Consider the following 15,061-nt stretch of genomic DNA (forward strand, 5'->3'; position numbering starts at 1 on the left):
ATACCTGCAGTGAGCAGAAACTCCTAAACAGTCTTCCTGCGCTGATTTCAATTCAAGTTTAAGTTCAAGTTAGCTTTATTGTCACTCCGCTTACATGTTAAGACATGCAGTGGAACGAGATGTCGTGTCTCACAGGTCAACGGTGCAACACACTGTACATACAGACACAAAACAACGACGAAGCAGGAGGGCAGGTACGGATTATGCCATCAGTACAAACAATACACTCTATGTAAAGACTTTCAGGAAATAAATATAAATATGTGGACTATACAATGCTTCCCTTGATATTGTACATGTGCAACAAGAGGCATTCAGTCAAGCAGCTGGTAGCGGGCTAGTGCAAGATACAGTGTGCAACACAAGCATGTAAACATGTGTACTGACTGTGTTTTTGTACACCATTTTAGTTTTGACGTTCCAGTTTGCTAATGCCGTGGTGAGTGCGGAAATAAATGTACAGTAGGTCACGTCACAGGAGGCCTGTGTGTTTTCAGGGGTGGCAGTGGTGGTTTGAGTTCAGGGCAGCAAATCACTTAAAAATCTCATAGGTGTTCAGTTGGCTTGAGATGAGACAATATGCAGGCCATTGGTTTACATCATTTTCATCCTCATCACAGGGACTCCTCATGTCCTCTGGATGTAGGCAGGGTCATCCTAGAAGACACCACTTCCATAAGGTGATCAATCTGAAGGTGTTTGAACTCCTTTAGAAAGAGATTTCTCATTAACTTTACATATGTCATGCCAGACAAACATCTCACACAGCGTGGCTGCTTTATCCATTAATACGTTTCCATTCATTTGGAATTAGGGACGAAAAGACAAATCACAATCCCACCCATCTGCATGTTTGTCTAATACATCTTGGAAACAGGAATTCATAAACAATATCCTTTCCAGCCCAAACTTGCTTAATTGTCACCTTCCAAGGAAGCCACTTGGATAGTGAGAAGATTTATCAGCAGTCTTTAAGTCATGTCACAACATGTACACAGGAAGCTTTTGATGAATTATGAAAAGTGTTATTAGTTTAAAAAGAAAGTTATAAGCCTAACATTCAGGCACAAGCAGCATCTTAAAACATCTACAGTACACAAACAAGTTATATTAATGACCCAGTGCTTCACATTGCAAATATATCAATCCATCAACAATTAGTTATGCATTAAAGTACCAAAAATATACAGAAAAAATACTTATTTATTTTTCATTGTACAGAAAATTTGGCTCCATGTTAAATTCCACACTAAAATCCATGCAATGAAAATGTGGACTTTGTTTTGATAGACTGCTTTGACGACCAAACAGCCTGGTGGTTTCTAATGACAGCCATGTGAGGTAATTACTGCCCCTGTGTGCACATTTGCACAGAAATAAGAAAGGGGGAGAGAGAGAGAGAGAAAGCGCGACATATAGAGTAACAGAGCTGCTGTGTGTCTTTTCATGAAGGAAGGAAGTCTCTGACTCATGGCTGACAATCAAATGGACCCAAAAGAAACCGGAAGCACAAACCCAGATGTAGCTTTGTAACACACTTTGTATACATATTCCACAGACAGCAGTAACAGCATTGGCGTTTACCAAGTTAGGATGTTTAAGGCAAATTAACATACAAAAAATAGCCTGCACAATTATTGTCTAAAATATACAGGATGCAGTAGTTCAATACAAAGGGTCCTTTTGGTTCATTTCTGGCCTGAAGCAGCACTAATAGGTGTGAGGGTCAGATATCCACAAGCGCTTTGGCTATATCTGACCATCACACCTATATGTAAGGAACACCTACTCAGTAGGGAAGTGGTAGCTTAGTGGTTGAGGGGTTGGAAGGTTGCGAGTTCAAATCTCAGGGCCACCAAGCTGCCACTCCTGTTCCCCAGAGCAACCCTTAGCCCTCAATTGCTCAGCTGTGTAAATGAGATGCAAGTTGCTCTGAATAAGGGTGTCTGCCAAATGCCACAAATGTATGTGCTTTCTGAACATCCCATTCCAGATTTAGTTCACCCTAAAAATCTGCATTCATTTGGGAAGGATTTTGGAATTTGGCTGGTGGGATGTAGAGCAAATTTGCCTGGGGTTCAAACTGTGTTCATTCTACCACTACCACTGTTGCACCTCTTAGTCTTCCCTAGTTGCAGTTAAGATTAAACTCATAGATTATACCAGAATTTAACCTATACCAGAAGTTACCTCTAAAACAATGGATTAAGCATTGCATATTGAACACAACAGTGTTTTGCCGTTAGACAGTATACCAGGTAAAGCTGCTTTAGCAAGCTAAAAAACATGAAATATCAAACATTAAAAAAAGTGCATCAGAATGGTGAACGAGAGATTGGTGCCATAGTTATGGTTATTGTGGATTAAATAAACGGACCACTACTAGACTAATGAAAAAGCTAAAATTGTTAGCCTACTGAAGCAATATATACAGGATATAATTAAATAAAGAAGAAAGGCAGCAATGGTGAGCTCTGACCAGATATTAGGTAGATATATTTTGAACCACTGACAAAAAGACTCATTGTCTAAATGTGCAGCCTTTACCGGACAAGCAAGTCTTCTGCTCAATGTTCTCATGGACTTTTCACAGGGTCCTGGAGATTTCTTGAACTGAATATTTGAGGTTGAGGAGAACATGAGAACAAAAGAGAACGTGAGAGAGTGGAGAGCGGAAAAAAAATTCACATGAGGACAACAAATTACAAACATTTACAACCAAAGGGAACTCGAGAGCTTTCTTTAGCCAGTAACACCAACTGTTTTGTTTGAGTCTAAACAATGTTGGTATTTACCTTCACAACAAATAAAAGTGTCATACAACTAAATGGATCTGCCTGAAAAAAAAGAACAAAATGGAACAATAGGCATGTTTCCACCATAAATAAAAAAGGAAAGTTTCTTCTCCCAGTGTCCCAAATCTGTACAAGAACATTGCACAAGATCTTATTTCTGCGTACTACCAGTCTCGGGTTCTCGAATGTAAATGCAAATCCCAAAATACAGATGTCCTGAAACTTGTGCATTAGAACAATAAATGACTTTACATCAAGAAAAATGTAAAGTATTTTCTAATAATAAAAATAATCATTCTGAAGTGCACGGGGGGCATGGTGGCTTAGTGGTTAGCATGTTCGCCTCACACCTCCAGGGTTGGGGGTTCGATTCCCACCTCCGCCTTGTGTGTGTGGTTTGCATGTTCTCCCCGTGCCTCGGGGGTTTCCTCCTGGGTACTCCGGTACTCCAAAGACATGCATGGTAGGTTGATTGGCATCTCTGGAAAATTGTCCGTAGTGTGCGAGTGTGTGAGTGAATGAGTGTGTGTGCCCTGCGATGGGTTGGCACTCCGTCCAGCGTGTATCCTGCCTTGGTGCCTGATGACGCCTGAGATAGGCACAGGCTCCCCGTGACCCGAGGTAGTTCGTATAAGTGGTAGAAAATGAAATGAATGAATTTTGAAGTGCTGATGATCGATCTGACAGAATTAATACTTAATTGTTGCTAATCTTGTGTAACAGTGGGGTCAGCCAACAAGGTGACTAGTAATGAAAGACAGATTAAAAAACACAATACAAGGTCACTTCCTACTAGGAAGCATGGCAAAAGCTAGTCTGGAATCCACAAGACTTCACAGGATTTTATACACAGGTTTCTATTTCTTTATTTAAACAGATGTTCTTCAATCCAATTCTGCAAAACCAAATCATGAAGTTCCACTAGACCTGCATGAAATTTGGCTAAATATAAAAGATCCCTATAATTTCAGACTAGCTCTCCTCATCTATTTATGATCATTTGTCCAAAAACTGCACAGTAAACACTGGAAGTACATCCAAATTTAAGCTGCCTACATCATATGCCTATACTGAGAGGAATATTTTGACTATCCATTCTGATTCAAGCCAGGAAACCTATCCGGTATCTCTCCTCAATGTCGGAGTTCATTGTCTACAAACCTGAGACACAGGATGTCATTTCAGTCATAAGTGAGAACAGAACAGGAAAGAACTGTAAATGAGTAAAGAGACCAGTAATATGTGCGTTGTATGTGTGGATAAATCATTCTAGGACCAGCAGGCTATTTTTTGGTGAGGTGACAAACCTGTACACGAAGCAGACTTATTTTTCCGAGGTCTCATCGTTACCAAAATATGACTTTAGTGTTGTATCCATCTTCATCGGTATTCTATTAAAGTGTATAACTAATACATATATACATATGTATTATACATATACTTTATACATATAATAATTGTTGCTAGCGCTGAATGAGAACCGAAGACGGAAGCGGTCAACGTTCAGGGTCTGCTTTTCAATTTCATTTCTGCAAAAACAACCCAGTAGCAATTTGTGTTATTAACCCACTTTTCTGTTAGATTATTTATTTATTTATTTTTAGACCTGATAAGATGTGAAAATTCCAGCATGTCCTCCTGTTGTGGCTAAATGTGTGAATAAAAATGGAGTATAATACCGACCCCGAAATAGGATGTTGTTTTTGGAGTCAATGAAATTAGAGAAGGACACGTACATCAAGAGTACTTTGTAATGTCCTCATTAAACTGAAGGTGAAGTCCCAGGGCTCAGACAAAACAGAAATAAAAATAACCCACGTCTACTCAGTTGGTGGCCAAAAAACCACACACTGATGTTCTGGTAAAAGAACAAACCTGTTTGTTATAACAGGCTTCAGGAGGGAGGAGGTGCATGTGCATTAAAAAGGAAATAATACAAGTCGACTGTGGAGGACAAGCCGCGGGCTTAACCTCTGACCTCTCAGTCAGAGCATCATTAACAACATGCTCGTAACATGTCTAAAGGTTAATAGTAGGATCATGAATTCAGGCCCAGGCTTCACAGGCCTTATATAAGCACAGAGTAAAGACAGAGTATTCTTGCACAAACTGCCGATGCCAGAGCAATCTACATTATTCCCAGGATCTAAAAAAACATGGACATTTTCAGCTATTCTGGGTCTTTGTGTATGCTGGCTCTCTTTAAATCGAAAATAATCAACTTTATAACACATCGCAACCTCATCCCAAAATTAAATTAGCTCAGTTATAAATAGGAAAGACAGCCAGATTTAAAATATACAAGAGATGAATTTATGGATTTAATTTTTAATTTGAAATACAGATTAATTTAAATTGAAAACTTGTGTAAATAATTCTAAACTAGAAACAAAATAATTGTAAACAAATAGGAAGACAAGCTAGCAAGAGAAATAATAATAAGATATGGTAAATAATAATAACTTTCGATACACAATCTGAGACACTTCTCAGTAAAGATGGGGGAAAAACAGTTTCACAAGAAAAGGCTTTTTGATTGACAATGCAATCTTCCTCCAATAACTTACGGTAATATGAATGTATACTACTCCAAAAATCCTGTATAGTACAATTTGTTAAACTGCTAAAGTATCATTTAATGACGGAAGGTAACTCGAATCCATCTTAAGAAGCGGCCTTTGGCAATACAATAGAGGAAAGGTTTCTTATCTACCTTGTGTGTTAGCAGTCACTCTGTAAGGCTAAGTGGTGAACTAACAGATAACAGTTGGCTTCTGTGCTGCTGTCGGGCATCTGGATCGACTTATAGCCTCTCTGGTATTCAACATCAGCTGATTGTTATCACCTACTGTCTTCTATTGAATACAAGCTCCTAATCTATAAAACCACATACCGATGAAACCCACAGACGAGCTGAAGGAACAGCATGAGAGGAATTTAAATCAGATCAGGTGTGTTAAGCCACCGTGAACATATAATTTAACCATTGAGACATTAACATTTTCTATCATTTAGTGTAGTTGTCGTCATGTACTTGTCATGTGCACCCAGAGCAGAACAAATAATCCCATTTCAGTTGCTCTGGTTCTCAATTAATTAATTAATTCATCAAATGATGGTATCAAATTAAGCTATCATTACTATATAAAACTTTATATAAATCAGTAAAAGTCTCCAGACCTACATTCGTGTTTACAGAGTTAGGTGTATACTGTGATTTATTTATTCAGTTTAGGGAATAAATAAATCAAGATGCATTTGATTAACGCTAGTTAGGAAAACGATTCAGATTATTTTAAATGAAGCAGAAAAGAGGCTTCTTTTTAAAATTATACATGATCTGCACAGGCAGCATTTTACCTGAAGGGTAGCTATACTGGACAGGTTACATTTCTTTGCCTGGAAGGAATCACCTTCAAGATAAAAATTAACTTATTAATAAAACACCGAATTGTAAACAGTCCAACATTATGCCCTTTATGTTAGGTGGACACATACTGTAATCAAATACAGACAGGTTAAAAAAAAAACAAGAACAAAAATACTTTACCTGATTTCCACTAATCACAATCAGTAGAAACAAATCAATATTTACCTAGAGTAAAGCAACCTGGATAAAAGAGCCCAAAATCTAAATCCAGATAGTCTTTGAGTGATTACATGGCAGCAGGCAGGACTCGGCCAAGAGCACTACAGCATGTAAGAATGTAGCATTGTAACACTGCCAGTACTTTAAATTCTGATAAGCCATTCGGCCCGGATTTCATTTTTGACCCCTTAACTCAGCTAACGTTATGAGCCAAGCATGTCTGACATCTCCTTCACAAAGTAAGCCGAGGTCTCGTTTATAAACTTTTCACGGCATCAGCTTTGCATTATGATGCATGGGATGTGAAAATATTAAAAGCAAACTGAAGAATACAGCAGAAGTTCCAGGATTGCTTTGACTTTTTCCGGTCCATGATGAGTAGCTATTTTGAGTCACAGACAGACACTAATTTGTAGGAGTTAAAGTCAGTGTGAAGTCAACCATCTCATTCACATGTACAGTACATGATCAAGGAGTGACAGGACAGTCTTCGGGAGGTCAAACTGTATAAATAACTTGCAGTCTCTATTCAAATGTAGTTTCTAAAGAATTCTAAAATGTAAATGGAATTTAAGAGGTTAAGGTCAAGAATTTGCGATTAATAAACACGCACATGTGGGAAACTTTAAACATTAGTATATCCAACTATAAAAACGGGTCACCTGCTAGAAATAAATAAATAAATAAATAAACACCGAACGTTATGAAAGAATGCAGGAATTTTCCTCACTATTTCTGTTGTGATAACCTTTAACCTTTCTCGACAATGCAGGAGCACCGTGTTCACTGTTACATATAAAGCCTTCAAAGAGTGAAATATAATTTAGCAAACTAAATAAAAAAAATAAAAAAATCTAAAATAATCAAGCAACTCCAACACCTTTTAAAAAGAAAACAAAAATAGTAATAGTATAAGAATACATATATTTTTAATGCGTATTTGTTCAAGAATTTATTCAGCAGTTTAGTTGAAACTCAATGTTTGAGTTTTAATAGTCTTTATTAAAGGGGAAAAGATCATAGCCCTCCTAATTTCTTTTTGTTTTACATAATTTTATAAGAATACCAATTTTAAAAATTCAGCACATTATTTAAATATTCATTGGAGCCAAAAAGGGGTTTCCCCCCCTGCACTTTTAATTACATTTCATTAAATAAATGGTCATATTGGCAATATCTATACGTGGTAGACCGTTTTTTGCTTCAGCCTTGAGGGAGTGGATTCATCCTCACAGATGATAAAGGCCTTAGAGCTGCTTATGATGTGACTGACTTAGACAAAAGTTGTGTGTGGCATCTCTGAGAAAGGCCTTGCAAAATATTCCCAGAGGAGAAAGAGTATCACTGCAAAGAGAAAGCAGGGCACTGAAATAATAAATCAAATATAATAGAAATCCCGAGAGACAATACTGCGTACCAAGACGTAGAGTCAGAACAGAGATGAAATGGAAAAAGGCTTTGGGACATAGCTAAGTTAGGGTGACTGAAGTTCCCAGTCAATATCTGGGAATTAAAGAAAGATGATCACAAAATCCAGGGTTACTGCAAAAATAATAGCAACCTCTATTTCTGACAAACGTCTGTAGGAAAAACAAGAAAGTTCAGACTGTTAGCAATCTCAGTGTACAGCCATACACACGTGCACACGCATGCCTGTGTCAAATTGCCCTCATCCCTGAAGACTGCCATACCATGCAACAAAACAAAACATCAAACTTCAGAGTTAAAGCTCAGATCAGCAAAACAACTAATCCATTACAGCCTCTCAAGACTACAATTGCATTTAAGGCACAAATCCAGACGAGTCCCTGAAACAAGAAAACAACACAAGCCTCAAGGGAAGAACTGTTTCAGATATGCATCAATGGCCCTGAGTAACTCATTGCAAGGATTCTTGAATAATTACCCACATTAACAAAAATCCCTTAGATGATTCATTACATTTTACACTGCTGAATGGCTGAATTCTCAGAAGGTTTTGATTAATTTTCTATAAAAGAAGCTGTAAATAATAGTGAGGTCACACATTCGAAGCCTAATGATAATCAGATAAAAAGACTTATTTAACAAAGAAAATTATTTTTCTTTCCACTGCTGGAAAATATCCAGCACAGTCGACTTTGACAAGAGGAGCTTACTAGTTCTGTGGATGTTCCATAACATAAAAGTGAAAAATTGATGAGTGCAAATGATGCTTTTTAATAAATAAAAAGGCTTAAAATGTGGTTTAATTGCTGTGGTAGAAGTAAGAAAAAAAAAGAAGAAAAAAAAAGGTTTTCTTCATTAGTGTCAACTTCACATTGGGACACGTCACATCACTCAATCATTCACTGATTATTTCTACACTAGTATTCCCTGTTATGTATAATTCATCATAATGCAAAAAAAAAGTGGAGGCAAAAACTTATAATATTTAAATTAATTAAAAATACACCCACACTTAAATATATATATTTTGTAACATGGTAGCAGTCCATGATGGACATGAAAATGCTTAAGAAAATCAGTCACAGAAATGACAAAAAGCTCAAACATATTTTAAAACTGAATAACTGACAGGAATAAATGCCTGATTTCAGGCCAATTGGCAACATCCGCTTTTATCCATCGTTAACCAGGGAGCGTCTTTGGAGCTATAGTTCTGCAATGAAACATGAGTGTGCGGTTCTATTCAGCATTCGCGCATAAATGTGGGCAGAAATAGAAGCGCAGAGCCCTGTGGGATGACCTATCTACAGCATGGCATTTCCTGTTAGCCACTTTAAATGATATTGTTCCGCTTGGAGAGAATTACAGTGGGAACAGTTCAGCAAAACTCTCCCTGCTTGTGCTGTTCACTTTGGTTTTACCTTATTTGCATGTAGTGAACTGAATTTTTATTTCCTTTGAGAATTCTGGGATAATGAAGCCAGATTCAAACTGGCTGGATTCCTCAACTAATATATTAAGTAATGATAATGTGAGGTTTGGAACATGATGTTCTGTCTGCTTGGTACATTCTATTATGTTGTTACTTTACTACCCGATGGATTGTTTTCCTGTGAAAATATCATTATAGCGAACAGTCTCGTAGCATCAGAGTCCACAGGTCATCCTGAAAGTTCAAGTTACTGTCGGTGTGCAGCTTTATCTGACCTCTCCATGTGTCTGTAAGCTTCCTCTGGTTTCTTTGGTTTCCTCCAACCTTCCAAAGCTGGACTGGAGACTGTAAATTGTAGGTGTGATGAATGCATATACTGTATCAGGTGCTCTGAGATAGCATTCAGGTGGTAGTTCTACTTTATGCCGTTACCCTGGGAAACCTCCGTATTCACAGAGACTGTAACCAGGAGAGAAGAATGAACACAGAACCCAATTACAGTGTAAATGATACATCAGGATTAGTCAGGATTTGTCACGAATCAACTAAAGAACTGCTGCAACTCCTGAGTTCAAAAACCACAACATATCGAGGTTGATTTTCCTGCATATGTTTGTGTTCGTATTTCCTGTGACTCAAAGGAAATGAAGGCAGGGTCACAGAGCAGTCTATATACAGTACAGGCTTCCTCAGCTTCTTGAACCGGTCCAAACATACGCTCACTCACTCATTCTTATTCATACACCAGAAAATACCTGAACACACATCTCAAAACAAGTAAATTTAATAAATCAGAAATTAAGGTCACTCCTGTGTGTCAAAGAAATTCCCTAAAAAACTGTCACTTTCTGTTAAAACCGATACGAGTGCAATTTTGACTACTAACAAGATCCTGTATCAGCATGTTATAACAGGAAGAGACAGGCAGATAAATACAGAATGCTGAAATACAGCTTTCCAGAATAAGAAAGTTTCTTCTCTCTCACCAAAAAACACACACACTATAGCATTAACTAAGCCACAGTGTCCTTGAATCGAAGCCCTGACCTCTATAATCCATCCCAAAATTACATGGCCTCATTGAACACCATGTGCCTATTTCTAACAATTCAGTATCTAAGAGGATCCTGGCAGTTTTTATTCTGATTAGCCAAATAACATCGACGGAACAACATCACCTGTTCTAGAACAATGATTACATGCATGTTCTTGAATGATAATCACATGTATGTAACATGTAGTTACAGCGTGTTAGAATAACAATCACCTGACTTCTAGATCGCCGCATGTTCTGCAATAATTTGTACATATTTATTGTATGTTTTAAAAGATCACCACCTAACCCCCCCTAGACACAGAATGTTCTAGACTGATCATCATACTGGAGCAATGCTGTGACCAGGTGACGATCAGCCAACTTCCTGTTACAGCAAGTTCTAGAATGACGATCAGCTTACAGCTTACACAGCCTGCAGATTTGAGACATGTTTGGTCATACAGAGGATACGTCAGGAGCTACAAACCCCTTTGAGGTTTTGAAGATTTGTGTAAAAGTTGAACACAAAGCTGATTATTGTGAAGAGAGTAAGGATTATATGACGGAAAGACCACAGTGTTAACATGAAAAGCACTACACTGCCAAAGGCCAAAAACAGCTATGAAGAAAAACATGAGACATGACTCATGTCCTATTTCTACATATAGGATTATGACATAAAGCCTTAAGAATGTTTTCCAATTACTTTCCCCTAACAACATCTCAGTGGTTTCAGAAGGTCATTACAGCAATTACATGGGCAAAAGATCTGATAGATGAATATAAAATGTTTTACAAAATGATAATGTAGAGAATTCATCTGGCTTGTGGAGATAAAAAGGCATAAAGGCATAATTGATAAATAATTGCTTATCATTATGTAGACACAAAATCAAATTAACATCACTGTAATACAAAAACTAAAATGTTACTTGTTAATATTACCATTTGTTGAATATGTGACACTGATGTATATTATATTAATTTGTTCATCTTCCACTTCACCACTGCATACCTAGTTGGGATGCCAGTTAACCACAGGACATAACGAACAGATTCATTTCCCACCAATTGTATTTCAGAGGATCTGGTTCAAGCAAAGCGAAGGCTTTTGGACATGACAGGGAACCGGAGAATCCAGGGGAACTCCACATGGGCACAAGAACACACACTTCCACACAGACCTGATCCCAGGTTGAAACCGGAGACCCTAGAGCTGTACAAAGGCAATGCTACCTGCTGAGTCAGGTAACAAGTTCTAGGGTTCTAGAATTCCAATGTACTATAATGCAAGGAGTTTTAGTGTCAAACAATAACATACAAAGCATGATGCTGCTCTTCGTAAATAGAATGGCATCTGGTGAAAGGAAGTTGCCATAATATATAGGTATTAATAACAAGGGAGGAGTAAATTAGAGGGCGTCAATTTATATTTACTATAAATAAAGCAATAGGCCCATGTCTTGAAGGTGAAAAAAAGAAAAAAAAATTCCTCGACCGTGGTATGTGGGCAGATTTGTTACCCTCCTGCGGCTTAAACAAAAAGGTTGGTGAACTGGTCTGTCGTGTTAAGGTATTTTCTATTCAACAAAGTGCACCAAGGTGGGGACAAGCTTTCGCTGCTGGAACAATTATTTTCTTAAACCACATTACCCACAGTAACCACTAAGAAACTCGGTAAATGTGTCAAAGTTAGTTACACAACTTTGAATCACAGAGCAAGCATATTGTCCAATCACAGATGTTAAAGAAGCGTGTCGAAGAATTATTAGCAGCCCCTATAGTCCACTACTTATTTTTTCTGTTTAAAAATGACGGTTTCATGTGTTTACTCAGATCACATGTCAATTTCAATAATGACTCTTGCAGGCAGTGTGACATTTATTCAGTATTATATGGTGTTATTGTAATGATTATATGGTATTAGTTAGATAATCCTAGCAGCGTAATGTATTCGAAAGGCAAAGCCACAGTACTGCTCTAATGAGTCCTATGAATAGACAACATTGAGTAGGAAAATTTATTAACAGAATGGTGCAAGTTCTCGGTGTTATTTCCAAAGTAGCTGTGAAGTCATACATTCTCAATATAGCATCTTTGATAGCCAACATCTACAAAATCTAATCAGAGTTTGACATTTTTTCCTGCAACAGAATTTGTCCGGTCATTTTGCACATACTAGCCTACTTTTCCGATACTCGTGCCCATTTGTTTTGGTGTTATAAGCATCCAGCAGACAACAAACTATTAATATGTTCACCCGTAAAACACAGACTATTTATGATGCTCTAGAGATTACAGATCAAGGTACAAGACAAACTATTTATGATGCATTAGAGATTCCAGATCAAGGCTGTGCCATGGAACTAGACACCAAACCCAGCTGTCATACTGGTGACTAAAAGAAGCACTGATTAAATATTTTAAACTCCAGAGTTCAAAGCAGAAAGGCACAATGCTAGCATGGGAACTCCTCTTAAAAACAGTGCATTATAACAACAAATTACAAACCAGATTCCCCCGAATACACAGAGCATCAGAGGGAACATGCAAGAAGTGACACATTTAACACTGAAATGCCAGCCAGCCTTGACTGTCCAATGTGATTCCTTCTATGCCACCATGGAGACAAAACAAGCACCAAATACCTAGACAGGCTATATAAGAAAAACACTTACGAACTGGTATTTGGAAGCATTTTATTCACCAATGAGGAAAACCATCGTTTCTTGGCAAAAAAAAAAAAAGCTTCCTAAAGACAAGTTATCAGTTTCTGCATTGCTATTTTCCTCAAAATTAGTTTTTTTTGCCATTTCCCACACCCTAGCTAACTTTCCTCAAATCATATGATGTCTACTAACCAGGGAAGGTGAAAGTTATAGCATGGATTTGACACTAATCTTCCACATCTTTTCAATCTGCTGGTTCGGGAACCGTGCTATCTACCCATTTCCACATACACAAACTAAAAGGTGATTGGCTATTATTGCTCTGATTGACAAGAGGGAAAAAAGTGGCTTTTCGGATATTTTAGCATACGTGTCTTTTTCATACCCATCAGGCTCATCAGACTGGTGCTTTTGTTTAGATTTGCATAGGGTAATATGCAATGCAAAAAAAATTTATTTTGAAAGGGTTAAAAGTATAAATCTTAGAACACAATCCAGCTGTAAAACAATTAAACTTGCACTTACTCTATATACTGAGCCCTGACACTCATTCATTCATTTTCAATAAGCCCTTTACCCTGGTTAGGTCCTAATAAATCCGGAGCCTATCCGAGGAAAGAATACATGTATGCGGTGCCTAGGTCTGACATGTACAAACCATAATCTTTTATACACTGAGCACAAAATAGACCTTTTATTAATGGCCATGATCACTTGCCCAGCTCATGAGATGGTATGTGTAGGGAAGATGTGAAAGGTAATGGGAAAGAAAAACCAAAAAAGGGATTTTATATAAATATATTTCTAACCACAAACCCTTGGAGGCTCCTTGAATTGAAAACTCTTAACTCCAGTGGAAAGACATGGATCTTTTTATTTTTGCCATCTCAGCACTGACTGAGAAGGTCTTCCAAAAATCCTTCCCAGAACTTTTTCCCTTTTTGCAGATGGCACAAAAGTTAGAAAAGAAGACTTTCTTACCCAGGATGGCGTGGACACGTACTGACAGCTGAGTTCGGAGGATCAAAATGGGCTTTTTGCCAATGCTGCAAACAGAGAGACAGAAATGGTATAGGATGAGCAGGCAGTCATTTGGTAGCCAAAATACTTCAGAGACATTTAGGGAGTACTGAGACTATTCACCGCTCATGTCAGCGCCGCATTTATTAGTCGTCTCCAACACATTCAAACCTGATGCAGATGTTTAAAAAGGAGTGTTAATGCAGACGAGGAACTATCTGAAAGTGTTACAGAATGATATATGTGACTATATGCCACACATGCGCACAGTCAAGGTGGTCAACATGGGTATTAGGATTTGGAAAGTCATACTGTGGAGAATCATGGGACAGACATGGAAACTATTCTGCATGAAGGTCAGCTGCTAAAATCAGAGCACATTATATATTGGAGTTTCTTAAAGGTGAAAAAAACAAAAATACAGAGCAAATTACAGTCTTGTTTTTCATGCGTTATTTCAAACGAAGCTTTTCAAGTCTGGCTCTCCTTACACAGCGTGGAACCTGATTGAGTTCCAGCTATGACCACATGCTTGCTGAGCCACACACACACTTTTATAAGACTAACTTGTAAATGATCACTACATGCATATAGACTGAGAAAATAGTGCTCATGAAAAACCAAGTCTACTCATTGCCTCCTAACAGTTTTCCTTCTTTACTAATGCCTGTGATTACATCATTTTCAGAGATTTTTTTTTCCTTCCTTGGCTACTATGTTCGCTTTCTCAGCATAACTGCACGGTCCTCGCTTCACTATCTCAGCGGAAAATTAGGACTTTGATTTCGTTGGTTCATTTAAATGATCTACAACGTTCATCTTCTCCAGGAACAGGACCGCATGTGGTCAGAAATAAATAAAAAATTCCAATCATGTTAGGCTTGCACATACTTCACTATATTTACCATCATTTACGAATCATTTCGGAAAATCAACAAACTAGTGATAATAATCAGATTTCAGGTTTACTGTGTAACAGATGGAAAAAAAATCAAGAGAATGTAACTGAAAGCAAGACAGAGCATGAAAGTGCTTGCAATGCTGATTTATGCAAATCAATAGTCAGGCTCTTGTCAAGGTCTCATTATTACT

General features: G+C 37.7%; 1 protein-coding gene across 13 annotated transcripts in view; it reads right to left on the reverse strand.

The window, feature by feature from the left end:
• Window positions 1–15,061, reverse strand: part of fhod1 (formin homology 2 domain containing 1) — a 45,543-nt gene that overhangs the window by 26,748 nt on the left and 3,734 nt on the right. For all 13 annotated transcript variants that reach the window (XM_047811764.1, XM_047811762.1, XM_047811748.1 and 10 more), the window contains exon 3: window positions 13,931–13,995. In XM_047811764.1, the coding sequence (XP_047667720.1) occupies window positions 13,931–13,995 (65 nt within the window). The remainder of the gene's footprint in view (window positions 1–13,930; window positions 13,996–15,061) is intronic.

Source organism: Tachysurus fulvidraco, chromosome 1, assembly GCF_022655615.1.
Source record: "Tachysurus fulvidraco isolate hzauxx_2018 chromosome 1, HZAU_PFXX_2.0, whole genome shotgun sequence".
NCBI lineage: Eukaryota > Metazoa > Chordata > Actinopteri > Siluriformes > Bagridae > Tachysurus > Tachysurus fulvidraco.